This window comes from Lepisosteus platostomus, chromosome 16 (genome assembly GCF_059453375.1).
Source record: "Lepisosteus platostomus isolate fLepPlt1 chromosome 16, fLepPlt1.hap1, whole genome shotgun sequence".
In the NCBI taxonomy this organism is placed as follows: domain Eukaryota; kingdom Metazoa; phylum Chordata; class Actinopteri; order Semionotiformes; family Lepisosteidae; genus Lepisosteus; species Lepisosteus platostomus.
Window position 1 is genome coordinate 320,029 of NC_142626.1, and position 26,728 is coordinate 346,756.

General features: G+C 58.9%; 1 protein-coding gene across 2 annotated transcripts; it reads right to left on the reverse strand.

The window, feature by feature from the left end:
* Positions 1-504: 504 nt before the first annotated feature.
* ccdc88b (coiled-coil and HOOK domain protein 88B) lies at positions 505-25,850 on the reverse strand. Of its 2 annotated transcripts, XM_088609234.1 has the most exons (30): positions 25,373-25,848; positions 24,109-24,248; positions 23,562-23,670; positions 20,301-20,370; positions 20,160-20,218; positions 19,680-19,763; positions 19,038-19,178; positions 18,516-18,667; positions 18,344-18,425; positions 18,107-18,265; positions 17,880-18,026; positions 15,819-15,963; positions 15,576-15,736; positions 15,363-15,464; positions 14,014-14,331; positions 13,752-13,931; positions 13,326-13,666; positions 13,116-13,242; positions 12,714-12,832; positions 10,727-11,285; positions 10,354-10,515; positions 9,985-10,262; positions 4,971-5,114; positions 4,034-4,220; positions 3,570-3,715; positions 3,190-3,294; positions 2,953-3,107; positions 2,075-2,344; positions 1,753-1,806; positions 505-1,668 (listed from the first exon to the last, which is right to left on the reverse strand). In XM_088609234.1, exons 1-30 carry the CDS (start codon positions 25,430-25,432, stop codon positions 1,613-1,615), a joined length of 4,812 nt encoding a protein of 1,603 aa, XP_088465360.1. In that variant the 5' UTR covers positions 25,433-25,848; the 3' UTR covers positions 505-1,612. The 2 variants fall into 2 exon arrangements, with proteins under 2 accessions (XP_088465360.1, XP_088465361.1); XM_088609235.1 differs by lacking the exon at positions 4,971-5,114 and having other exon boundaries at positions 25,373-25,850.
* Between the last annotated feature and the right edge of the window lie 878 nt (positions 25,851-26,728).

The following is a 26,728-nucleotide window of genomic DNA, read 5'->3' on the forward strand; positions in this document are numbered from 1 at the left end:
ACGATGGGAAACAATAAGACAATAGGACTGCGCTGTGGTTATGGAGCTCGTTAGAGAGCAGGCACTGCCCTGGGCTCCTACCGGCATGTGTGTGCAGGCCTGTGGGTGCGGCCTAGTCACCTGTCCCCCGCCCAGAACAACACACAGAGCCTGGCCGCATGTACAATACCAGCCCAGCAGAGAGGAGAAACGCCCCATTATTCACACCAGCGACTGTCACCTGGGCCGGCGAGCTCTGGCCTGTAGGGGTACAGTGTGACCCAGACTGGACAGTGATCTCTGGACTGTAGGGGTACAGTATGACCCAGACTGGACTGTGATCTCTGGACTGTAGGGGTACAGTGTGATCCAGACTGGACCGGCGATCTCTGGCCTGTAGGGGTACAGTGTGACCCAGACTGGACCAGTGATCTCTGGCCTGTAGGGGTACAGTGTGACCCAGACTGGACCGGTGGTCTCCAGCCTGTAGGATTATACGCAGTGTAGAGAGAAGATGGATACCAATTTTACAGTAACACTGATTTTAATTCATTAGAATCCAGGCTTTGACTTCACCAGCTACAGTATGTGTGTGTAGGAGTGTGTGTGCACATTACACAGAACGATGTTCAGAGGCAGGTGAGACTGAGTCCACACTCAAACAGGAAATGCGCTTATAATGGTCAACAGCAGGGCTAATGTGTCTGCACTGCAGATGTAAGAACAGGCCAGTGCAGTTCATTAGCACCCTGTGCACCCTCCTGTGAGTAAACACCACCAGGGCTGGAGCTGAGAGGAGGGTGACATTCTCCATAGTCACTGTGTGTATGTACAAGGCTCCACCCACGCAGGAACAGGACAGGTCTCATTGTAATCCACCTGGATCTCCCACATACAGGCAGCAGCTCTTCTGCAGGAGGGCCTGTCCTGTAAGCCCATATTCCCGATGGGATACAGTAGAGCTTCTTGTCAGGAGCAGCACAGGCCAGCACAGGGAGCCCTCCTCTTCCTCTCGGCACAGTGAGGCACAGTCTCTCAGCACAGTGAGGCACAGTGAGGCACAGTCTCTCAGCACAGTGAGGCGCAGTCTCTTGGCACAGTGAGGCAGTCTCTCAGCACAGTGAGGCAGTCTCTCGGCACAGTGAGGCGCAGTCTCTCAGTCCAGTGAGGCACAGTCTCTCGGCACAGTGAGGCACAGTCTCTCGGCACAGTGAGGCACAGTCTCTCAGCACAGTGAGGCATAGTGAGGCACAGTCTCTCAGCACAGTGTGGCAGTCTCTCAGTCCAGTGAGGCGCAGTCTCTCGGCACAGTGAGGCACAGTCTCATATCACAGTGAGGCGCAGTCTCTCGGCACAGTGAGGCACAGTCTCTTAGCACAGTGAGGCACAGTCTCTTAGCACAGTGAGGCAGTCTCTCAGTCCAGTGAGGCACAGTCTCTCAGTCCAGTGAGGCGCAGTCTCTCGGCACAATGAGACAGTCTCTTAGCACAGTGAGGCAGTCTCTCAGTCCAGTGAGGCACAGTCTCTCGGCACAGTGAGGCAGTCTCTCAGTCCAGTGAGGCACAGTCTCTCGGCACAGTGAGGCACAGTCTCTCGGCACAGTGAGGTGCACCCAGGCGCTCCTTCAGAGAGGCTACAGGCTGTTTTTCTTGGTCAGTGGAGCCTGGTCAGTGCTGATGGATTGGCAGTCTGTCAGGAAACAGAATGCACACGTTACACACACACACCTGAACCCCACCTGCCCCGTCTCCCCCAGTCCCTGCACACACTGACCTTCAGTCGCGGACGAGACGCTGAGCTCGGTCGCCTCCCTGTCCTCAGTCAGAGCTGCGGGGAGAAATTGCAGCAGCAGAATTGTTCAGTACAGGCAGATGATGCGATGGCGAGCTTTTTTCTCAATCACAACTGTGAACCCAGCCCTAACTCTGACCTCCGACCCCAATACCTACCTTGTTCCCATCCATCTGACCTCTGACCCTAGCCCACTCACTTGCTCTGATCCCTGACGTCTAACACCAACAGCTGTCTTGATCAGGTGTCTGGCCCCTGACCCCTGACCCCTGACCCCTGACCCCTGACCCCGTACACTCCTCACCGGTGCTCTCCTCGCCCGCCTCGCTGCAGGAGCTCAGACTGTCCCGGCTGGGGGGGGCGGCGGGCTCCCAGACGATGGTGCCGACTCTCTGCCGGAAGCGATCCCGGGGCGTGGCCCGGTTGTCCCCGGGGCTGAAGGACTCCGAGATGCCGTAGCGGGAGCTGAGCTTCCGGCGGCTGGAGCCCAGGATCACGCGGCGCTCCTCCAGCATGCTCTGGGAGCTGGGAGCCTTGCGCAAGGGCGAGGGCGAGACGGGGGCACTGCGGGGGTCTGGAGCCAGAGAGACAGAGAGAGAGGGGCCGGATGAGATCCACAGATCCTGCAGATCCACAGGTCCTGCAGATCCACAGGTCCCAGCAGTCAGTGTGTCTCGCTCTCCCTGTCTCACTCCTCCAGAGCAGTCAGAGTGTCTCACTCCTCCAGAGCAGTCAGTGTGTCCCACTCCTCCAGAGCAGTCAGAGTGTCTCACTGCTCCAGGGTAGTCAGTGTGTCTCGCTCTCCCTGTCTCACTCCTCCAGAGCAGTCAGAGTGTCTCACTCTCCCTGTCTCACTGCTCCAGGGCTGTCAGTGTGTCTCACTCCTCCAGAGCAGTCAGAGTGTCTCACTCCTCCAGAGCAGTCAGAGTGTCTCACTCTCCCTGTCTCACTCCTCCAGAGCAGTCAGTGTGTCTCGCTCTCCCTGTCTCACTCCTCCAGAGCAGTCAGTGTGTCTCACTCTTCCTGTCTCACTGCTCCAGGGCTGTCAGTGTGTCTCACTCCTCCAGAGCAGTCAGAGTGTCTCACTCCTCCAGAGCAGTCAGAGTGTCTCACTCTCCCTGTCTCACTGCTCCAGGGCAGTCAGTGTGTCTCAGTCTCAGCGCCGCTCCCTGCTGGCCTCACCCTGCGTGCGGGTGCTGCTCTCGGGCGTCTCCGTGGCGTCGGCCAGGTTCTCCACGCTGCCCGCGGCGATGAACTGGGCGCGGAACGGCTCCCGGCCCTCTCGCCCGCGCGGCTTGATCAGCTTCTTCATCCTGTCCGCGATCCAGCTGGTCTTCCTGCAGGGGGCGACAGAGAGCAGCCGGCGCTGGTCAGCCCCAGTGGGAGGACCGGGCCAGGGCCGGCGGGTCGAGGACTCACTTGGCCTTGCTGGGGAGGGGCATGGTGGGCTCCAGGACCCGGTACTGATCCATGATCTTCTCCACCAGCTTCTGCTTCTCCCTGCGCAGCTCATTCAGCTTGTCCCTGCAGACAGGGGACAGACTCTCAGTGCTCAGGGGGTGCTCAGAGGTTGTTCAGAGGGTGCTCAGTGTGTCAGGGGGTGCTCAGTGTGTGCTCAGAGAGCTCAAGGGGTACTCAGTGTGTGCTCAGGAGGTGCTAAGTGTGTCAGGGGGTGCTCAGTGTGTTAGGGGTACTCAGGGAGTGCTCAGTGTGTGCTCAGAGAGCTCGGGGGGTACTCAGTGTGTGCTCAGGGGGTGCTCAGTGTGTGCTCAGTGTGTCAGGGGGTGCTCAGTGCTCACATGTACTCCCTCTGCTGCTGATGGTGCTGGTCTCGGCTCTGCAAGCTCTTCTCCAGCAGGGCCCGGTTCTCCTGGCTCAGGCTCTGGTTCTGGTCCACCAGGTGCCGGTTCTCCTCCTCCAGGTTGGCTTTAAGCTGGGTCAGCAGCTGAGCCCGGAGACACGCACAGTTACTCACACCGGCAAGCACGCCGTCACACTGCCGCCACCTTGTGGCCGAGCCGGGTACCGCGTCTGTCTCAGTGCTCAACAGCCCATCACGCTCACTGGAAGAGGGGGCGATATTTATCTACGGGGCGTTTCCGAGATCGAACATCCCTGACCTGGCGCTTACAGGCGGGGACACATTCCTGGGAAATCAGAGTCCTGAATCCAGAGCACTGACCCCCGAAGGCAGCGGCTCGAACCCCAGCACAGGGCGGGGCAGGGGGGCGTCCGTGCCCAGGGGCTCCTCGGCTCGACTGACCTGGTACTGGCTGGTGAGCCGGGCCGCGGTGATGTCCAGGTTCTGGTTCTGCTCCCTCAGCGTGCTGACCTCTCCCTCCAGCCGGGTCCGCTCCAGCTGCACGGCGCTGAGCTCGCCCCGCAGAACCGAGCCCTGGGCCAACAGCTCCGACTGGACCCGTGTGGACTCCTGCTGCAGGGCACAGAGCCTGGAGGGACAGCGGAGACCTGCGGTCAAGCTCACGGCAGGCGAGAGGACACAGCGGGGCGGGTCCGAATACAGCCCGACACAGAACCTCCTCTGGGGAAGAGGGCCTGGAGCCCGGGCCTGAAGGAGCTCAGGGAAGGAGACTCTCCGATATCCTGAGGGATGGAACTCCAGAGCTCTGGGGCGCAGCGGGAGAAGCCCTGACCCCCACAGAGTGAAGACGGGCTCGGGGAACCGACCGCAGAGCAGAATCAGAACCAGAGCTGCGAGGTGGGGAGTAGGGGGACAGTAACGCAGACAGGTACTGAGGTGCCGAGCCACGCACAGCCTTAGAGGTGAGCAGGAGGACTCAAAACCTGACAGGAAGCCAGTGCAGGGACTCCAGGACAGGAGTGATATGGTCACTTGCACTGGACATGGTCAGGATTCCGGCTGCCGAATTCCGGACACACCGCAGTCTGTTCAGAGCGGGTCTAGATACCCCTGGGAGTAGAGTGCGATAGTCACGACAAGACAGTGAACAGTTACCTGTGTTACCTGTGTTACCTGTGTTTACCAATTTCACAGACGCAGGGATGGACAAGCGAGTATTCGGGAGCCCTACTGCTGGCCAGAGGGAAGAAGCCAGTTTTCACAGGATTGATGGGAAACTGTCCACGAGGAGGAGAGCAGCTCCTCTCCCGCAAGACGGGGGTCTGTGATTCTCTCCAGGCCGTGCAGGAGGGACGCTGGACACTCGAACCCGCCTCACCTCTCATTCTCCTCCCTCAGCCTGTCCAGCTCCCGCTCCCTGTCCGCCCGCCGCTGGACCTCGCTGTCCAGACGCTCCTTCTCCGCCCGCAGCCCCGACTCGGCCTCCTCCAGCTGGGCCCAGCGGTCCGACAGCTGGCCGAACCTGGAGCACAGCGGCACGGGTCAGCGCGGGTCAGCACGGACAGCTGGACACAGGGTCAGCACGGACAGCTGGACACAGGCTCAGCACGGGTCAGCACAGACAGCTGGACACTGGTCAGCACGAGTCAGCTGGACACAGGGTCAGCATGGACAGCTGGACACAGGGTCAGCACGGACAGCTGGACACAGGGTCAGCGCAGGTCAGCACGGACAGCTGGACACAGGGTCAGCAAGGACAGCTGGACACAGGGTCAGCACGGGTCAGCACAGACAGCTGGACACAGGGTCAGCAAGGACAGCTGGACACAGGGTCAGCACAGGTCAGCACGGACAGCTGGACACTGGTCAGCATGAGTCAGCTGGACACAGGGTCAGCAAGGACAGCTGGACACAGGGTCAGCACGGGTCAGCACGGACAGCTGGACACAGGGTCAGCACGGGTCAGCTGGACACAGGGTCAGCACGGACAGCTGGACACAGGCTCAGCACGGGTCAGCACAGACAGCTGGACACTGGTCAGCACGAGTCAGCTGGACACAGGGTCAGCATGGACAGCTGGACACAGGGTCAGCATGGGTCAGCATGGAGAGCTGGACACAGGTCAGCACGGACAGCTGGACACAGGTCAGCACGGGTCAGCTGGACACAGGGTCAGCACAGGTCAGCACAGACAGCTGGACACTGGTCAGAGCGGGTCAGCTGGACACGGGTCAGCACGGACAGCTGGACACAGGGTCAGCACGGACAGCTGGACACAGGTCAACAAAGGTCAGAACATACAGCTGGACACAGGGTCAGCATGGACAGCTGGACACAGGGTCAGCACAGGTCAGCACGGACAGCTGGACACAGGTCAGCACGGGTCAGCTGGACACAGGGTCAGCATGGACAGCTGGACATAAGGTCAGTACGGACAGCTGGACACAGGGTCAGCACGGGTCAGCTGGACATAAGGTCAGCACAGGTCAGCACAGACAGCTGGACACTGGTCAGAGCGGGTCAGCTGGACACGGGTCAGCACGGACAGCTGGACACAGGGTCAGTGTGGGTCAGCGCAGGTCAGCACGGACAGCTGGACACAGGGTCAGCATGGACAGCTGGACACAGGTCAACACAGGTCAGCACATACAGCTGGACACAGGTCAGCACGGGTCAGCTGGACACAGGGTCAGCATGGACAGCTGGACATAAGGTCAGCATGGACAGCTGGACACAGGGTCAGCACGGACAGCTGGACACAGGGTCAGCACAGGTCAGCACATACAGCTGGACACAGGTCAGCATGAGTCAGCTGGACACAGGGTCAGCATGGACAGCTGGACATAAGGTCAGTACGGACAGCTGGACACAGGATCAGCACGGTCAGCTGGACACAGGGTCAGCATGGACAGCTGGACACAGGGTCAGCAAGGACAGCTGGACACAGGGTCAGCACAGGTCAGCACAGACAGCTGGACACAGGGTCAGAATGGGTCAGCTGGACACAGGTCTGCACAGACAGCTGGACACTGATCAGCACAGGTCAGCTGGACACAGGGTCAGCATGGACAGCTGGACATAGGGTCAGCAAGGACAGCTGGACACGGGTCAGCATGGACAGCTGGACACAGGGTCGGCACGGGTCAGCATGGAGAGCTGGACACAGGTCAGCATGGGTCAGCTGGACACAGGGTCATCATGGGTCAGCACGGACAGCTGGACACAGGGTCAGCACGGACAGCTGGACACAGGTCAACACAGGTCAGAACATACAGCTGGACACAGGGTCAGCATGGACAGCTGGACACAGGGTCAGCACAGGTCAGCACGGACAGCTGGACACAGGTCAGCACGGGTCAGCTGGACACAGGGTCAGCATGGACAGCTGGACATAAGGTCAGTACGGACAGCTGGACACAGGGTCAGCACGGGTCAGCTGGACATAAGGTCAGCACGGGTCAGCTGGACATAAGGTCAGCACAGGTCAGCACAGACAGCTGGACACTGGTCAGAGCGGGTCAGCTGGACACGGGTCAGCACGGACAGCTGGACACAGGGTCAGTGTGGGTCAGCGCAGGTCAGCACGGACAGCTGGACACAGGGTCAGCATGGACAGCTGGACACAGGTCAACACAGGTCAGCACATACAGCTGGACACAGGTCAGCACGGGTCAGCTGGACACAGGGTCAGCATGGACAGCTGGACATAAGGTCAGCATGGACAGCTGGACACAGGGTCAGCACAGACAGCTGGACACAGGGTCAGCACGGACAGCTGGACACAGGGTCAGCACAGGTCAGCACAGACAGCTGGACACAGGTCAGCATGAGTCAGCTGGACACAGGGTCAGCATGGACAGCTGGACACAGGGTCAGCACAGGTCTGCACAGACAGCTGGACACTGATCAGCACAGGTCAGCTGGACACAGGGTCAGCATGGACAGCTGGACATAGGGTCAGCAAGGACAGCTGGACACGGGTCAGCATGGACAGCTGGACACAGGGTCGGCACGGGTCAGCATGGAGAGCTGGACACAGGTCAGCATGGGTCAGCTGGACACAGGGTCATCATGGGTCAGCACGGACAGGTGGACACAGGGTCAGCACAGGTCAACACAGACAGCTGGACACAGGTTAGCACAGGTCAGCTGGACACAGGGTCAGCACAGGTCAACACAGACAGCTGGACACAGGTCAGCACAGGTCAGCTGGACACAGGGTCAGCACGGACAGCTGGACACAGGGTCAGCACAGGTCAGCACAGACAGCTGGACACTGGTCAGCACGGGTCAGCTGGGCACAGGGTCAGCAAGGACAGCTGGACACCTATCGGCACAGGTCAGCACGGACAGCTGGACACAAGTCAGCACAGACAGACAGTCAAACACAGGGTCTCAGTATGGACAGACATACAGCACAGGCAGAGTCTTAGAAAATATGTGAGTCGTAGATATTACTGTCCCTCCAGCTTCCTGTGCTGGGACTACAGTACGTGTCACAGTTATAACAGCTCCTCCAGCTTCCTGTACAGGGACTACAATGCGTGCCACAGTTATAACAGCTCCTTCAGCTTCCTGTACAGGGACTACAATGCGTGCCATAGTTATTACAGCCCCTCCAGCTTCCTGTACAGGGACTACAATGCGTGCCATAGTTATTACAGCCCCTCCAGCTTCCTGTACAGGGACTACAATGCGTGTCACAGTTATTACAGCCCCTCCAGCTTCCTGTACAGGGACTACAATGCGTGCCACAGTTATTACAGCTCCTCCAGCTTCCTGTACAGGGACTACAATGCGTGCCACAGTTATTACAGCCCCTCCAGCTTCCTGTACAGGGACTACAATGCGTGCCACAGTTATTACAGGTCCTCCAGCTTCCTGTACAGGGACTACAATGCGTGCCACAGTTATTACAGCTCCTCCAGCTTCCTGTACAGGGACTACAATGCGTGCCACAGTTATTACAGCCCCTCCAGCTTCCTGTACAGGGACTACAATGCGTGCCACAGTTATTACAGCTCCTCCAGCTTCCTGTACAGGGACTACAATGCGTGCCACAGTTATTACAGCTCCTCCAGCTTCCTGTACAGGGACTACAATGCGTGCCACAGTTATTACAGGTCCTCCAGCTTCCTGTACAGGGACTACAATGCGTGCCACAGTTATTACAGGTCCTCCAGCTTCCTGTACAGGGACTACAATGCGTGCCACAGTTATTACAGCTCCTCCAGCTTCCTGTACAGGGACTACAATGCGTGCCACAGTTATTACAGCTCCTCCAGCTTCCTGTACAGGGACTACAATGCGTGCCACAGTTATTACAGCTCCTCCAGCTTCCTGTACAGGGACTACAATGCGTGCCACAGTTATTACCATCCCTCCAGCTTTCTGTACAGGGACTACAATGTGTGCCACAGTTATTACAGTTCCTCCAGCTTCCTGTACAGGGACTACAGTGTGTGTCAGTTATTACAGCTCCTCCAGCTTCCTGTACAGGGACTAAAATGTGTGCTGCAGTTATTACAGTTCCTCCAGCTTCCTGTAAAGGGACTACAATGTGTGCTACAGTTATTACCATCCCTCCAGCTTCCTGTGCTGGGACTACAGTGTGTGTCAGTTATTACAGCTCCTCCAGCTTCCTGTACAGGGACTAAAATGTGTGCTGCAGTTATTACAGTTCCTTCAGCTTCCTGTAAAGGGACTACAATGTGTGCTGCAGTTATTACCATCCCTCCAGCTTCCTGTGCTGGGACTACAATGTGTGCCACAGTTATAACAGCTCCTCCAGCTTCCTGTACAGGGATTCCAGTATGTGTCACAGTAATTACCGTCCCTCCAGCTCCCTGTGCTGGGACTACAGTGTGTGCCACAGTTATTACAGTTCCTCCAGCTTCCTGTGCTGGGACTACAATGTGTGCTGCAGTTATTACAGTTCCTCCAGCTTCCTGTACAGGGACTACAATGTGTGCCACAGTTATTACAGTTCCTCCAGCGTCCTGTGCTGGGACTACAATGTGTGCTGCAGTTATTACCATCCCTCCAGCTTCCTGTGCTGGGACTACAGTGTGTGTCACAGTTATTACAGCTCCTCCAGCTTCCTGTACAGGGACTAAAATGTGTGATGCAGTTATTACAGTTCCTCCAGCTTCCTGTAAAGGGACTACAATGTGTGCTGCAGTTATTACCATCCCTCCAGCTTCCTGTGCTGGGACTACAATGTGTTCCACAGTTATAACAGCTCCTCCAGCTTCCTGTACAGGGATTCCAGTATGTGTCACAGTAATTACCGTCCCTCCAGCTCCCTGTGCTGGGACTACAGTGTGTGTCGCAGTAATTTCCGTCCCTCCAGCTCCCTGTGCTGGGACTACAGTGTGTGTCGCAGTAATTACCGTCCCTCCAGCTCCCGGTGCTGGGACTCCAGTGCGCGGTGCGCGCCCTTCAGCTCCGAGTGTCGCTGTATCAGTGCCTCCAGCTCGGCCTCCTGCCGCTGGTGCAGCACGCTGAGCCTCTCGTGATCGCGCCGCAGCCCCTCCCACTGCGACCTCACTTCCTCCCGCTCCCTCGCCGCGGCCCGGCACTCTCCCTCCAGGGCGGCCGCGCGGGCCTCGCTCTCCGCGCGGCGCGCCACGGCGGCGGCATGCTGGGAGCTCAGGGCGGCCTGCTCCACCTGGGGGAACGGGGGCAGCGGGCGGTTGGACCTTCGTCAGGAGGGGCGCGCCGGGGGGGGCGGCGGAGAGGGGGCGGCGCGGCTGCCTGACCTGCAGGGCGGTGTTGAGAGCCTGCAGGGCGGCGCTGTTCTCCTGCAGGGCCAGGGAGTGTCTCTGCAGCGTGTCCGCCTGCTCCTGCAGCCGGGCGCACAGGCGCTGAGCCTGCTCCAGCTGTGCGGCCAGGGAGTCGCGCTCCGCCTGCAGCCTCGCGTTCTGGGGGGGGGCGGGGGTCACAGGAGGTCAAGAGCGGGGACGGACGGGGGTAAAAAAAAATAAACTGACCGTTCTGATTGAAGCAGCGACACCACGGCGACTGCGATCACACCTGTTCACATTGTAGGAGCACCGGGAAGGAAGTGGCTCCGTGAGGAGGAACACAAGTGAGGAGACGAGGGCCCTGGGGGGAACAGTTTGAGTGACGTACCTTCCTCTCCACCTCGATCAGCCTGGCACTCAGGGCTTCCCTCTTCTCCTGGCTGCTGGGGGCTGTGGGGGGCGCTGGGCCCATTTTCTGCAGATCAGCAGGGCTTTCGGGGGTCTCGGCACAGGACGATCGCAGGCGGTTGGGGACCAGCTCCCTCTGGGCACCCTCAGGATTTTGGGGTGCAGATGCAGTGCTGTTGTCTTTGGTCTCTCCCGTGATTGTGGGTGGGGGTGTCTCAGGGGGGTGAGTTGTATTCTGGGCTCCTGTGCCCTGTGAGGGTCCTTTCTTGTTTTGGGGCACTCCAGGGTGGTCTGAGTAGTCAGAGAGGTTATGGGTTTGGGGTCCTCCTGTGGTACATGGGGTGACGACAATCACAGCATCATCCTGGGGGGTTGTATCTTCACTGTATTGTAACTGGGGGTCACTCTGGTTCTGGGGCACCTCGTGTTGCTGGAGTTTGGAGCTGGTAGCCAGGTCTGTACTGGCATTTTGGGGGTGTCCTTGACAAGCTGATGACCCCTCTGACAACTGAAGAGTGGTCTGAGTCAGGATCTCACCCCTAAAAACAGAAAACAATGTTCAGAAAAGCAATTTACCATGAGACTAAAACCTTCAGTTATCTTGGCTTGAATGCTCAGTGTTTTACATTTCTGATACACCTCAGTGAGTCAAGTCTTCTGCCTGGGCTCAGTCTGGATCTGTCATTATAGCTCTGTGTGGATCATATAGTACCAAGCAGCCTGGCCCAGTACAGGACAGTGCAGGTACAGTACAGCTCAGCCTGGCCCAGTACAGGACAGTGCAGGTACAGTACAGCTCAGCCTGGCCCAGTACAGGACAGTACAGCTCAGCCTGGCCCAGTACAGGTACAGTTCAGCTCAGACTGGCCCAGTACAGGACAGTACAGGTACAGTACAGCTCAGCCTGGCCCAGAACAGGACAGTACAGCTCAGCCTGGCCCAGTACAGGTACAGTACAGCTCAGCCTGGCCCAGAACAGGACAGTACAGCCCAGCTTGGCCCAGTACAGGACAGTACAGGTACAGTACAGCTCAGCCTGGCCCAGTACAGGACAGTACAGCTCAGCCTGGCCCAGTACAGGTACAGTTCAGCTCAGACTGGCCCAGTACAGGACAGTACAGGTACAGTACAGCTCAGCCTGGCCCAGAACAGGACAGTACAGCTCAGCCTGGCCCAGTACAGGTACAGTACAGCTCAGCCTGGCCCAGAACAGGACAGTACAGCCCAGCTTGGCCCAGTACAGGACAGTACAGGTACAGTACAGCTCAGCCTGGCCCAGTACAGGACAGTACAGCTCAGCCTGGCCCAGTACAGGTACAGTTCAGCTCAGACTGGCCCAGTACAGGACAGTACAGGTACAGTACAGCTCAGCCTGGCCCAGAACAGGACAGTACAGCTCAGCCTGGCCCAGTACAGGTACAGTACAGCTCAGCCTGGCCCAGAACAGGACAGTACAGCCCAGCCTGGCCCAGTACAGGACAGTGCAGGTACAGTACAGCTCAGACTGGCCCAGTACAGGTACAGTTCAGCTCAGCCTGGCCCAGTACAGGACAGTACAGGTACAGTACAGCTCAGCCTGGCCCACTACAGGACAGTACAGCTCAGCCTGGCCCAGTACAGGACAGTACAGGACAGTACAGCTCAGCCTGGCCCAGTACAGGTACAGTTCAGCTCAGCCTGGCCCAGTACAGGACAGTGCAGGTACAGTACAGCTCAGACTGGCCCACTACAGGTACAGTTCAGCTCAGACTGGCCCAGTACAGGTACAGTTCAGCTCAGCCTGGCCCAGTACAAGACAGTGCAGGTACAGTACAGCTCAGCCTGGCCCACTACAGGACAGTACAGCTCAGCCTGGCCCAGTACAGGACAGTACAGGTACAGTAGAGCCCAGCCTGGCCCAGTACAGTAGAGCCCAGCCTGGTGTCTCTGGTGGCCATGCTCTCCCATCCCTCTCAGTTCCAGAGCACCTGGCTCCGCCCCTCTCCGCGCGCGGCTCCTGGCTCAGCCCCGCCTTCTCCAGCGCCCGGGTCAGTCGCTCCACCTGACTGGCCAGCTCCTGCGACCGCACCTTCTCGCTCACCAGCTCCTATTGGAGGACAGGGGCAAAGGGGCGGGGACTGTGAGTCTGAGCTCAGCTTGCACCCGTGCAGGACGTTCTGATGCTTCACACGAAAGGTCACGAGCAGGGGCCGGCCACGCGACCCCATTCTACCCGTCTGGCGGCTCGGCAGCTCGTGGACCCCAGGATAGTGATAGAAGCTTGTTCCACCCTCCCGCCACCCTTTGTGCACACAAGTCCCTCCTGTGTCCCTGCAGGTTCCCCCGATCCCGGGTCCCCGAAGCCGGCGGGGCGTGGGGGCGACCCTGACCTCGGAGAGCTGGGCCAGGCCCGTCCGGTCCTGCGCGCTGGTCCTGCTCAGCTCCCTGTGCTCCTTCTCCAGCTCCCCCAGCTGGGCGCACTGCTCCTGCAGGCGGGACAGCTCCTGGGACAGCCGCCTGTGGGCACAGAGGGCGTCAGGGCGCGGCGGCGGGGCGGGGCGGGGGGCGATGGCGGCGATGGCGGCGGGCGCGTGCGCGACCTGCCCTCCGCCTCCAGGCTGCCGCAGCGCTGGTGGCTGTGCTCCAGGGCCGAGGCCGTGCTCTCCAGCTGCTGCCTCAGCCGGGCCGCCTCGCGCTCCCTCTGCCTCTGCTCCCTCTCCTGCCCGTCCAGCCGGCTCCGCAGGGCCTCCTTCTCCTCCGCCAGCCTCTGCGCCTCCAGCGCCGCCTGGGCCCGCGCGCGGCCCAGCGCCTCCGCCTCCAGCCCCGCCTCCCGCAGCTCCGCCTCCAGCTCCTCCCCCCGCCGCCGCGCCGCCTCCAGGCTCCGCCCCAGCCGCTCGCACTCCGCCCTCAGGCCCTGATTGGACAGCTCCAGCTGGTCTCCCTGGAAACAGGCAGGCTGCTGGGTAAGCGTGGGAGGGCCCGGAGGGCGGGGGGGCGGGCGCGGACGGCCGGGCGGGGAGGCGGACCTTGCGCGCCGCGGCCCTCAGGGTCTCCAGGGTGCCGCGCAGCGTCTCCCTCTCCCGCTCCAGCTGGCCCCTCTCCGCCTCCACGCGCCCCAGCTCCGCCTCCTGCAGCCGGCGCAGCTCCAGCTGGCTGCGCAGCCGGAACAGCTCCTCGTCCGCCTGCGCGCTCTCCAGCTGCAGGGCCTGCGCAGGGGGGCAGAGGGGGGGGGTGAGAGCACGCCTCCAGGGGAGCAGGAGGGCGGGGCGGGGGGCGCCGCTGGCCTACCTCTATCTGGCCGCGCGCCTCGGCCAGGCTGTCGGCGGCCCTGCGCAGCCGGCTGCTCTCCGCCTGCAGCGCGCTCAGCCTCTGCTCGGCCTCGCGCGCCGCCCGGCCCTGCTCCGACAGCTGGGCCCGCAGGCCCTGCGCCAGGCCCGCCTGCCTCTCCGCCTCCTGCCTGGCCTCCTGGAGCTGCGACAGCAGGAGGGGCTCGGCGCCGCCGGCCTGGCCTGCCTCCTCCTCCTCCTCCTCCTCCTCCCTGCCTGGCCGCCTCAGGGAGCCGAGGCTGTCTCGCAGGGACGCAGTCTCAGCGCGCAGAGTCTGCAGCTGGGGGACAGGAGCAGTTATTCCAGCAGGAGTCTCCTGACCTGTCTGTCTGTCTGTCAGAGTGCCCTGTGCTCAGTCTTCCAGACCTGTCTGTCTGTCTGTCTGTCTGTCTCCCCTCTGTCAGAGTGCCCTGGTGCTCAGTCTCCAGACCTGTCTGTCTGTCTGTCTGTCTGTCTCCCCTCTGTCAGAGTGCTCTGTGCTCAGTCTCCAGACCTGTCTGTCTGTCTGTCAGAGTGCCCTGTGCTCAGTCTCCAGACCTGTCTGTCTGTCTGTCAGAGTGCCCTGTGCTCAGTCTTCCAGACCTGTCTGTCTGTCTGTCTGTCTATCTGTCTGTCTGTCTCCCCTCTGTCAGAGTGCCCTGTGCTCAGTCTCCAGACCTGTCTGTCTGTCAGAGTACTCTGTGCTCAGTCTCCAGACCTGTCTGTCTGTCTGTCAGAGTGCCCTGTGCTCAGTCTTCCAGACCTGTCTGTCTGTCTGTCTGTCTGTCTGTCTCCCCTCTGTCAGAGTGCTCTGTGCTCAGTCTCCAGACCTGTCTGTCTGTCAGAGTACTCTGTGCTCAGTCTCCAGACCTGTCTGTCTGTCTGTCAGAGTGCCCTGTGCTCAGTCTTCCAGACCTGTCTGTCTGTCTGTCTGTCTGTCTGTCTGTCTGTCTGTCTCCCCTCTGTCAGAGTGCTCTGTGCTCAGTCTCCAGACCTGTCTGTCTGTCAGAGTGCCCTGTGCTCAGTCTCCAGACCTGTCTGTCTGTCTGTCAGAGTGCCCTGGTGCTCAGTGTCCAGACCTGTGTGTCTCACCTCTATCAGAGTGCCCTGGTGCTCAGTGTCCAGACCTGTGTGTCTCACCTCTATCAGAGTGCCCTGGTGCTCAGTCTCCACACCTGTGTGTCTCACCTCTATCAGAGTGCCCTGGTGCTCAGTCTCCAGACCTGTGTGTCTCACCTCTATCAGAGTGCCCTGGTGCTCAGTGTCCAGACCTGTGTGTCTCACCTCTTTCAGAGTGCCCTGGTGCTCAGTGTCCAGACCTGTGTGTCTCACCTCTTTCAGAGTGCCCTGGTGCTCAGTCTCCAGTTTTGTCCTCTTGTCTGTCTCTCTCTGTAGCTCTGCTTTCAGAGTCTCTCTCTGCTGCAGCAGCTCAGCCTGAAGACAGGACATGTGTATTATTCTTCAGGAATGATTTAGCATCGTCTCAGCTGCAGGTGCAGCGTAAGACACAGGGCTGAACTGTGATTCCGCAGTGGCCACACGTACCAGCTCCGTCTGCGCAGCTGCCTCTCTGTCTGCGCAGCCCTCCCGCGCGCCCTGCAGCTCCTCCAGTCGTCTGCGCAGCTCTGCTTTCTCCTGCTCCGCCCCCAGCAGCTGCCAGGTCGAGGCCTCGCTCACCTCCACGCTCAGGGGCTTGAGCTCGGGCTCTGACAGGCGAGACGGCACACGGGGGCTCAGCTGGACAGAAGACAGAGCCGGCCCGGACAGGCAGAGGGGCAGGGTGGGTACCTCTCTCAGGGCCCAGCTCCTCGTCCGACTCCGTCTCCCAGCTCTGGAAGTTCGGGGGCATGCCCAGGCTGTGCTTCAGCTCCACTTCCAAATTCATGTTCTCCTCCAGCAGCTCGTCAGCTCTCTGTCTCTCGGCGTCTCTCTCCTGGAACAGCACCGAGACTGAGCAACATACAGCAAGTGCTCTGTGCAAAATGTACATCTAGGGCTCTGTGCTGTGTGTGCAGTGTGCGCTCTGTGTCACGTGCAGTGTGCGCTCTGTGTCACGTGCACAGCGTGGGCTCTGTGCTGTGTGCACAGTGTGGGCTCTGTGTCACGTGCACAGCGTGGGCTCTGTGTCACGTGCACAGTGTGGGCTCTGTGTCACGTGCACAGTGTGGGCTCTGTGTCATGTGCACAGCGTGGGCTCTGTGCTGTGTGCACAGTGTGGGCTCTGTGTCACGTGTACAGTGTGGGCTCTGTGCTGTGTGCACAGTGTGGGCTCTGTGCTGTGTGCACAGCGTGGGCTCTGTGCTGTGTGCACAGTGTGGGCTCTGTGTCACGTGTACAGTGTGGACTCTGTGCTGTGTGCACAGTGTGGGCTCTGTGCTGTGTGCACAGTGTGGGCTCTGTGTCACGTGTACAGTGTGGGCTCTGTGCTGTGTGCACAGCGTGGGCTCTGTGTCACGTGTACAGTGTGGACTCTGTGCTGTGTGCACAGTGTGGGCTCTGTGTCACGTGTACAGTGTGGACTCTGTGCTGTGTGCACAGTGTGGGCTCTGTGCTGTGTGCACAGTGTGGGCTCTGTGTCACGTGTACAGTGTGGGCTCTGTGCTGTGTGCGCAGTGTGGGCTCTGTGCTGTGTGCACAGTGTGGGCTCTGTGTCACGTGTACAGTGTGGGCTCTGTGCTGTGTGCACAGTGTGGGCTCTGTGTCACGTGTACAGTGTGGGCTCTGTGCTGTGTGCGCAGTGTGGGCTCTGTGCTGTGTGCACAGCGTGGGCTCTGTGTCACGTGTACAGTGTGGGCTCTGTGCTGTGTGCGCAGTGTGGGCTCTGTGCGGTGTGCACAGCGTGGGCTCTGTGTCACGTGCACAGCGTGGGCTCTGTGTCACGTGCAGTGTGGGCTCTGTGCTGTGTGCGCAGTGTGGGCTCTGTGCTGTGTGCACAGTGTGGGCTCTGTGTCACGTGTACAGTGTGCGCTCTGTGTCACGTGCACAGCGTGGGCTCTGTGCTGTGTGCACAGTGTGGGCTCTGTGTCATGTGCACAGTGTGGGCTCTGTGCTGTGTGCGCAGTGTGGGCTCTGTGCTGTGTGCACAGTGTGGGCTCTGTGTCACGTGCACAGCGTGGGCTCTGTGTCACGTGCACAGCGTGGGCTCTGTGCTGTGTGCACAGTGTGGGCTCTGTGTCATGTGCACAGCGTGGGCTCTGTGCTGTGTGCACAGCGTGGGCTCTGTGTCATGTGCACAGTGTGGGCTCTGTGCTGTGTGCGCAGTGTGGGCTCTGTGCTGTGTGCACAGTGTGGGCTCTGTGTCACGTGTACAGCGTGGGCTCTGTGTCACGTGCACAGCGTGGGCTCTGTGCTGTGTGCACAGTGTGGGCTCTGTGTCATGTGCACAGCGTGGGCTCTGTGCTGTGTGCACAGCGTGGGCTCTGTGTCATGTGCACAGTGTGGGCTCTGTGCTGTGTGCGCAGTGTGGGCTCTGTGCTGTGTGCACAGTGTGGGCTCTGTGTCACGTGTACAGCGTGGGCTCTGTGTCACGTGCACAGCGTGGGCTCTGTGCTGTGTGCACAGTGTGGGCTCTGTGTCATGTGCACAGCGTGGGCTCTGTGCTGTGTGCACAGCGTGGGCTCTGTGTCATGTGCACAGTGTGGGCTCTGTGCTGTGTGCAGCGTGGGCTCTGTGCTGTGTGCGCAGTGTGGGCTCTGTGCTGTGTGCGCAGTGTGGGCTCTGTGTCACGTGCACAGTGTGGGCCCTGTGCTGTGTGCACAGTGTGGGCTCTGTGTCACGTGTACAGTGTGGGCTCTGTGCTGTGTGCAGCGTGGGCTCTGTGCTGTGTGCACAGTGTGGGCTCTCCATTACCCCCTCCAGATCCATGACCCTCTGCCGAATGAGCAGGTTCTCTCTCTCCAGCTCTCGAACCCGCGCACAGCGAGACCGGGCCTCCACCAGCTGCTCCTCCAGCAGAGCCTTCGTCTCCTGCAGCGTCTGGGAGTACTGCCGCTCCTCCTGCAGGGGGCGACAGAGAGTCTGAGTCAGACTGCCCGCCCCTCTCCCCCGCCCCCCCGCGCCCCCGCGCCCCCCCTCACCTCCAGCTTGGCGCGGTACAGGTCCAGGTTGTGCAGCCGGTCCCGGCAGCCCTTGAGCTCGCCCTGCAGCCTCTCGGCCCGGGCTGCGCGCTCCCGCAGGCAGTCCAGCTCGTCCCGCCAGCCGCGCGCCAGCCGCGCCTCGCCCTCCAGCGCCCGGTTCTGCCAGCCAGACAGACCCACGGCTCAGACCGCGCCGGCCCCGCCAGCGGGCCCCGCCCGGCGCCGCCTGACCCTTACCTCCCGCCGCAGCTTCTTCAGCTCCGCCTCCATGGCCTGGACTTCCTGCTTGTAATCCAATAGCTGCTCGCCTTTGTCTTCCCTGCAGGAAGAAGGAAGTGAGAACGTCGCCACTTGAGTTCCAGGGGGTCCCCCCCCCGCCGTCCCGCCGCCCGCCGCCGCGGTCACTCACAGCTCCTGCCTCAGGCGGCGCAGCTTGGCCTTGCTGTCCGCCAGCTGGACGCTGAGGCCCTGCGAGGCGTCGTCCAGCCTGGCCAGCGAGGGGGGCAGGAGCCCCGTCTGGGCCTGGAGAGACTCCTGCTCCTGACACAACTCGGCAATCCGCTGGGAAAAGGAGAGAGAAAGCCGGGGCACTCCCTAAGGATATCACCACGAGGATGTTAATTGCTGGCAGCAGCAGTGCTATTACTAGATCAGATAGGGGCGTTTCCTAGCAACAGTAAATTATATTAAAAGCTTTACCACTGCAATGCCCTCCGAAGCTGAAGAGAGTGGCCCCACAGCATAGAGATCTCGCAAACAGAATAACACCAGGCCCAAAACAGAGCACACACAAACACAGCAGTACTGCTACAGCGCACCAGGCACAGCAGGAGGCCCGTGCCTGCTGCGCAGGGCCTGCTGCAGACGCTGGCGCCGCTGGAGACAGACGGCCCGCCCCCCCGCTGTGCCTGGGGTTCGGGGCTGCAGGTACCTCCAGGTATGAGTCCCTCTGTGCCAGCAGCCCCTGGATGTGCTGGGCCATGCTGGTGAACAGGTCCTGCATCTCAGCGCACCCCAGCCCGGACAGCTCCCCCCACTGGAGGGCCAGCACGTTGCGGGGGTCCTGGGTCACCTGTGGGGAAGGGACAGAGATTCAGGGGTTTGGGGCGCAGGCACTGTGTGTCGTGGGGGTGCCAAGGGGCCGCAGTGCAGCAGGGTCCTGGCCCACCCGAACGCAGGACCAACATGCCAGGAGACCCAATATTAACGAGCTCATTTCACCATCCGCTGTTGCGATGAAGCCCGATCCGTCATTCAGGATCCCAGCCAGACTGCTCTCCCCCCGGACCACCAGACTCAAGAACAGCTGCTGCCCCCCTGCAGTGCCCATCCGCAACAGCTAGTGCAGGGCCTCGGGTCTCTCACTACTACACACCTGCTGTCCCGCAGGATATCTGCTGTCCCTGCTGTTGTCATTCCTGCCTACACTGGGGAGAATATGAACTGCAGTGTACGGGTCCACATGCCGATAACCTCCTCCACTACCTCTCTACCTCTGCCAACGAGCTCCCCTTGCGGAGCACCGCCGAAACACTGCTCAAAGTGGCCCGCAGACGGCCGCCGCGGTCCCTACCTCCTGGATACAGCCGGCGAGAGCTGCCTGCGTGTCAAGGTCCAGACGCTGGATCTGCTCGACGAACTCCTCCTTCCTCTCGCACTGGCAACACAAGGGGCACAGCTGTCACACAGCAGGCACTTCGACCACAGACCTCCAGTGTGTCGGAACCGACGTACTGGTATCAGAAACCCCTCTGTCTGTACTGGAGTGTCAGAGTCAATTTCTGTGTCAATATCAGTGTGTCAGCATTGGTATCAGTGCATCTGTATTATCATATCTGTGTCAATATCAGTGTCAGTATTAGAATATTGGTATCAGTATCAGCACATCGGTATCAGTGTGTCAGTATTAGAATATCAGTATCAGTGTATCAGTATTAGAATATCAGTATCAGTGTATCAGTATTAGAATATTGGTACCAGAGATTCAGTATTAGAATATCAGTACCAGTGAGTCAGTATCAGTATGAATGACTCAGTAACCACATCGCCTGACCTGTACAGCACAGCCCAGTAACAGGAGCAGGAGTCTCCTCAGTTCCTCCACAGCGGCCTCTGATGAAGACAGACAGGCAGTCAGACAGACAGGCGGTCAGACAGAAAGAGAGAGAGCCAGGCAGCGGGACGGGAGGGTTACCTGTCAGAGGATCACGTCCCAGAACAGCCACATTGGGGAGGGGCATCAGGATGAGCTGCTGAAGGTCCTCCTGTCAGTCAGAGATCCAGCGACAGTGAGAGACAGACAGAGAGACAGACAGGGACAGACAGACAGACAGACAGACAACACCCAGTTGAGCTGGCAGCCCAGTATGTGATCTCCAGTCCCAGCCTGAGGAACAGTGAGCCTGTCTCTCAATAATAATAATACAGTGTGTGATCTCCTGTCCCAGCCTGAGGAACAGACAGTGAGCCTGTCTCTCAATAATAATAATACAGTGTGTGATCTCCTGTCCCAGCCTGAGGAACAGACAGTGAGCCCGTCTCTCAATAATAATAATAATAATAATAATAATAATAATACAGTGTGTGATCTCCTGTCCCAGCCTGAGGAACAGTGAGCCTGTCTCTCAATAATAATAATACAGTGTGTGATCTCCTGTCCCAGCCTGAGGAACAGACAGTGAGCCCGTCTCTCAATAATAATAATAATAATAATAATAATAATAATAATACAGTGTGTGATCTCCTGTCCCAGCCTGAGGAACAGTGAGCCTGTCTCTCAATAATAATAATACAGTGTGTGACCTCCTGTCCCAGCCTGAGGAACAGACAGTGAGCCCGTCTCTCACTAATAATAATACAGTGTGTGATCTCCTGTCCCAGCCTGAGGAACAGACAGTGAGCCCGTCTCTCAATAATAATAATACAGTGTGTGACCTCCTGTCCCAGCCTGAGGAACAGACAGTGAGCCTGTCTCTCAATAATAATAATACAGTGTGTGATCTCCTGTCCCAGCCTGAGGAACAGACAGTGAGCCTGTCTCTCAATAATAATAATACAGTGTGTGATCTCCTGTCCCAGCCTGAGGAACAGTGAGCCTGTCTCTCAATAATAATAATAATAATAATATTAACACAGTGTGTGATCTCCTGTCTCTCAGTAAAGCTCCATGTGTCTGTATTTAACTGTATTATGATGTGTCTATATTGTAAACAGCTGTAGATTTTATGTTCATTGTATCTGCTTTGGCAACACTGATGTATTCACTGGTCATGCCAACAGAGCGTCTTGAATTGAACTGAGAGACAGACAGAGCGAGAGAGAGATCGCAGGAGACAGACAGTAATAAAGTGTGAGAGAGACAGACAGATAACGATCGCCTGCAGGAGGCGTGTGCGTGACTCCAGGAAGTGCTTGTGTGAGCGCGTGACCTCAGTGCCGCGAGGTGGAGCTGGGGGGGGGGGCGGGCGGGGCGGGGCAGGGGGCTGTGGGCTGTTGCTATAGCAACGCTGTGGCCACATCAGCGCAGGCGAGCCTGTGGGCAGCAGCTGCGCTTGTCGCCCACAGAAATAGCTTGACGTGAAGACAGCTCTCGCTCTCGCCTGCCTCTCGGAGAAAAGCCACAGGTCTCCATCCCCCCGCAGTGTTAGAGCCTGCTCCGTTCTGTGCTCCGTGTTGTGTCTGCAGCTGGCTCTGCAATGAGAACATGCCCCTGCTCTGCTCTCCCCCTCTCTCCCGTGTGGGGGGGGCTGTGTGCGGGGGGGGGGGCAGCCAGAAGAGGAAGTTTAGGTAAGACAACGGCAGGAAGTGATGGGTGGCAGGTTCTGAGGTGGGTTGCTATGGAGATTGTGTCATTCACAGAAGGAAGTGATGACAGAAAGAAATACAGAAGGACAGGAACAGAGAGACAGAGAGAGACAGAGAGAGACAGCAGAACCTGGCACTGCTGGAGCAGTACTGTCAGACCTGGGCACTGACAGTCAATCTGGACAAGACCAGAGTTATGGTTTTCCAGAAGAAAGCCAGACCTCAGGGAAACAGGTACAAATTCACACTGAACAACAACACATTGGAGCACACATCCAGCTACACATATCTCGGACTCACCATCAGCTCTTCCGGGAGTTTTGACCTGGCAGTGAAGGCACTGAGGGAGAAAGCACTCAGGGCTTTCTACGCAATAAGAAGGAGGCTCTTCAACATCAACCCACCAACAAGAATCTGGCTCCAAATATTTGAAAGTGTAATCCAACCCATTGCCCTATACGGCAGTGAAGTGTGGGGTCCCCTCACAGACCAGGATTACACCCAATGGGACAAACACCCCACAGAAACTCTGCACATGGAGATCTGTAGAATCATCCTCCGTGTGCAGAGAAAAACTCCTAACAACGGGTGCAGGGCCGAATTAGGCCAGTACCCACTATTGATAAACATACAGAAAAGAATATTAAAGTATTGGCTACACCTAAAAAACAGTGACCAAAATTCCTACCACCACAAAGCCCTGCTGAGCCAAGAGCTGAGCCCAAAACAGAGCCCCCTGAGCCAGCTGGTCCTGAGGCTCACCGACCTGAGCCACACCAACACTAACCAGCCTCAGGACAGCACTGCTAGAGCACCACAACCCAGACTCAACCACATCACAGCACAGATCAAACAGCAATATCTCACACACTGGGACACACACACACAAACACAACATAAACTGGAATGCTACAGAACCTTAAACAGACAATACACACTAGCTGAATATTTGACCAAAATAAAAAATAACAAACAGAAACAGACCCTGACGAAGTACAGGCTCAGTGACCACAACCTGGCCATAGAAACTGGGCGACACAGGCAGACCTGGCTGCCCAGAGAGGACAGGCTGTGCTCCCACTGCCAGCAGGGAGAAATAGAGACAGAGGTGCACTTCCTACTGCACTGTGACAGATACTCTGGGATTAGAGAAACATTCTTCCCCAAATTCAGAAATCTAATCCCAGAGTTCCCACACCTGCCAAAACCACAACAGGTCCCAATCCTACTGGGAGAGGGAGGAGGGAACTCAGTTGATCTGGCAGCCCAGTATGTGATCTCCTGTCACAGCCTGAGGACCAGTGAGTCCGTCTCCCAATAATGCTCCAGCCGCCTACAGTATATGTCAATATTTTATAATATGTCTTTGTTGTAAATGTCTGTAACATGTCTGTAGATTTTATTTTACTTCTATTTTTTGTTTTGTTCTATGTTAATTTTATTATTTTTATTTGCTTTGGCAACACTGATTGTACCCATCGGTCATGCTAATAAAGCACCTTGAATTGAATTGAATTGAATTGACAGAGGCACAGGGAGACAGGGAGACAGGGAGACAGGGAGACAGGGAGACAGGGAGACGCACAGGCACAGGGAGACACACAGGCACAGGGGGACAGGGAGGCAGTGTCCTCTCTCTCCTCCCTCTCACCTGGTAGAAGGAGCGCAGGTGGCGAATGAGGATGGAGAAGTTCTGGACCCTCAGGATCTGGTCGTTCATCTGGTTCCGGTAGATCTGCTCCACTCTGGGGTTCGGGTCTCTGTGCGGGTCACCCAGTCAGTATCCGGTTAGACAGGGGTCCCCGATATAAACCCCTTTCTCCCCAGGAACCCCCCGACACAACTGAGGAGGGACCAAGGCCAGAGTGGCCATGCCCACACTGAAGACTCGAACCCGGGTCCCTCTCTCTTACTGTGGGGCCCAGAGGCCCAGAGTGCTGCTCTGCTGGGAGCTGGCAAAGGACAGGCCCCACTCTGTAACCCCGGGCACCCTGCCAGGGACTGAGGGCACCGCTGTCACCGTGACGGGTGTCGCTATGGAAACTCACAAACAGGAAGCACTGCCTCCGGTCCACACACCGCTGCACAAGACATCACTACATCGCCACGGCAACACTTCACGTGGACCACCGTTGCCATGGCACTACCAGCTGCTACTATGGCACCTGGAGCACAAACGAGCAGAGTCAGGTACTCACATCAGGCGCATGACCCTGTTGAGGAAGACCCCGTCCACCAGGCGGAGGTACTGCCCCTGGGCATCCTGAAACTTGGAGGTGACCTCCAGGTACTGTGTGGAGAGCTCTTCCTCCTCCAGGAGGGGCTCAAACGTCCTCACCTGGAGCAGGTGGACAGGGGGACAGGACACACGCAGACAGGACAGAGACACAGACAGGGACACAGACACGCAGACAGGACAGAGACAGAGACAGACACACAGACACGACAGGCACACAGACATGCAGACAGGACAGAGACAGACACGCAGACAGGACAGAGACAGAGACAGTCACACAGACAGGACAGACACACAAACACGCAGACAGGACAGAGACAGAGACAGACACGCAGACACACACAGACAGGACAGGCACACAGACATGCAGACAGGACAGAGACAGAGACAGACACGCAGACACACACACAGATAGGACAGACACACAGACAGGGACACAGACAGAGACACAGATGGGCAGGTCAGGCACATGGAGAGACAAACAGGGACACAGGCAGAGACACAGATGGGCAGGTCAGGCACATGGAGAGACAGACAGGGACACAGGCAGAGACACAGATGGGCAGGTCAGGCACATGGAGAGACAGAAAGAGGACACAGGCAGACAGACACAAAGACAGTTTTCATGGGTCAGTCTGAACCTCCAAAGAGACCGAATTCCCTAATTCCACAGCTCTCCAGTGGAGCAGGAGAGATCCCCAGTGGGGACAGCTCTCCAGTGGAGCAGGAATGATCCCCAGTGGGGACAGCTCTCCAGTGGAGCAGGAGTGATCCCCAGTGGGGACAGCTCTCCAGTGGAGTGGGGACTGATCCACAGTGGGGACAGCTCTCCAGTGGAGTGGGGAGCGATCCCCAGTGGGGACAGCTCTCCAGTGGAGTGGGGAGTGACAGCTCTCCAGTGGAGTGGGGAGCGATCCACAGCGGGTGACAGCTCTGCTCTCGCTCTCCGGCACAGCCCACGGCGCGCAAGAGAGAAGGCGGCGCCGCGCGGGGCTGTCCGTGGAGAGGCTCGCGTGCGCAGCGCTTCCACGCGGGGCACAGCGCCCACGAGCACGGCTCGGACCCGGGGCAGCGGCGGCGCTCGGAGCAGGTGGCGACGGAAAAGCAGAAGTTCGGGCTCGGCGCTGTTCCGGGGAGCCGCGGCGCTGTGGCTCGGGTGGGAAGTCGCTCCTCTCGCAGATTACAGACCTACAGATCGCAGCCCCGGCGAAGACAAACCGACTCACCCAGGTGACGAGCGCGCCGGACAGGAACTCCTCCAGGCTCTCGGAGAAATACCCCTCCATGGCCGCCCGCCGAGCCGCTCCGCCCGCTCAATTAGCCGTGTTAATTAACGAGCCGCGCGCTGAGACGCTCGGCCCCCCACTTAAAGGTCACCAGCGCAGGAACCGGGGCGTGACGTCACGCCGGCGGCTCAGGCGCTCCCCCTGCCGGCCGCTGCCGTCTCGGGCCCCGGGGTAGAGCAGCAGCAGCAGCAGCAGGAGCAGGAGCAGCAGGTCAAGGAAAGCCGAAACAGGACGTCCCTTCCGCGCCCCGCGGGCCAGCAGCTGTGCCGCACGCTGCGGGGCCGGACTCGAACCCGGGCGCCAGGCGCGGGACCTCGGGCGCACAGGGCGCAGTGTGGCTGGACTGTGTTTCCGGGCAGGGCGAGAGCCCACATGCTTATTGTTATTGATGATAATATTGCGCGGCTCCAGCGCGGGGGGGGGTGGGGGAAGGAAATTGCCACACAGCCGGCCGCGTGCCGCGCGGGGGACGCTGGGAGTGGCCCTGCCCGGGCGGCGGGGGGTGGGGTGGGAGCTCGCTGAAATGAAACCTGAGGGTGTTTAAAACTCAAGAACAGGGAGAAACAGCGTCCCGGAGGCGACTGACGTGCCGAAGAGGCGATGGGTGCTCTGGGGCGCCCTCTGGCGACACTGCGGAGAACAGCCCTGTGGATTTTACATGATGAGCGTCATCCACTGCAGAGCTGAAGCACGCGTTTGTACACACACACACATATTTAAAAACACATCTCTTTATTGGCCCTATACAATCTCTAGTAGTAGGAATTCATCTATTCACAGACCCCAGCTTGCTCCCAATGAGACACACAGAGGGAGGGAAGCTGGGGGTCAGAGTGCAGGGTCAGCCATTGTACAGCACCCCTGGAGCAGCTGGGGTGAAGGGCCTTGCTCAGGGGCCCAATGGAGTAGGATTCCTCTGCCGGCCGCAGGATTTGAACCAGCAACCTCCCAGCCACAGAGCCACTGCACCGGCTGGACACACACACTTATACCTGGAGATACACACACTCACACACAGACCTGCGCTGCAGTATTCTCGTTACTGCAGTCAAACTAATTAGGGGATTAGAGGAGTGCTGCAGTTGCTGAGCCGGTGAGATTAATCAACAAAGCTAATCCAGTCAAATCGAGCTGACACTATCTCCTCTCCTGGGACTCCTGTCCCTTCTGCCCCTCCTGTCTCCTCCTGTCCCTCCTGCCCCTCCTGTCACTACTGTCCTCTCCTGTCCCTCCTGTGACTCAGCCTCCTGTCCTCTCCTGTTCTCTCCTGTCTTCTCCTGTACCTCCTGTCCTCTC

Excerpts from the sequence above, each read along its gene's own strand:
- ccdc88b (XM_088609234.1), bottom strand. The coding sequence starts at position 25,432 with ATGGAGGGGTATTTCTCCGAGAGCCTGGAGGAGTTCCTGTCCGGCGCG. Across the intron at positions 20,219-20,300 it reads GGGACGTGATCCTCTGACAG|AGGCCGCTGTGGAGGAACTG; the intron begins GTAACCCTCCCG and ends TGTCTTCATCAG. Across the intron at positions 19,179-19,679 it reads TCGCCGGCTGTATCCAGGAG|GTGACCCAGGACCCCCGCAA; the intron begins GTAGGGACCGCG and ends CCTTCCCCACAG.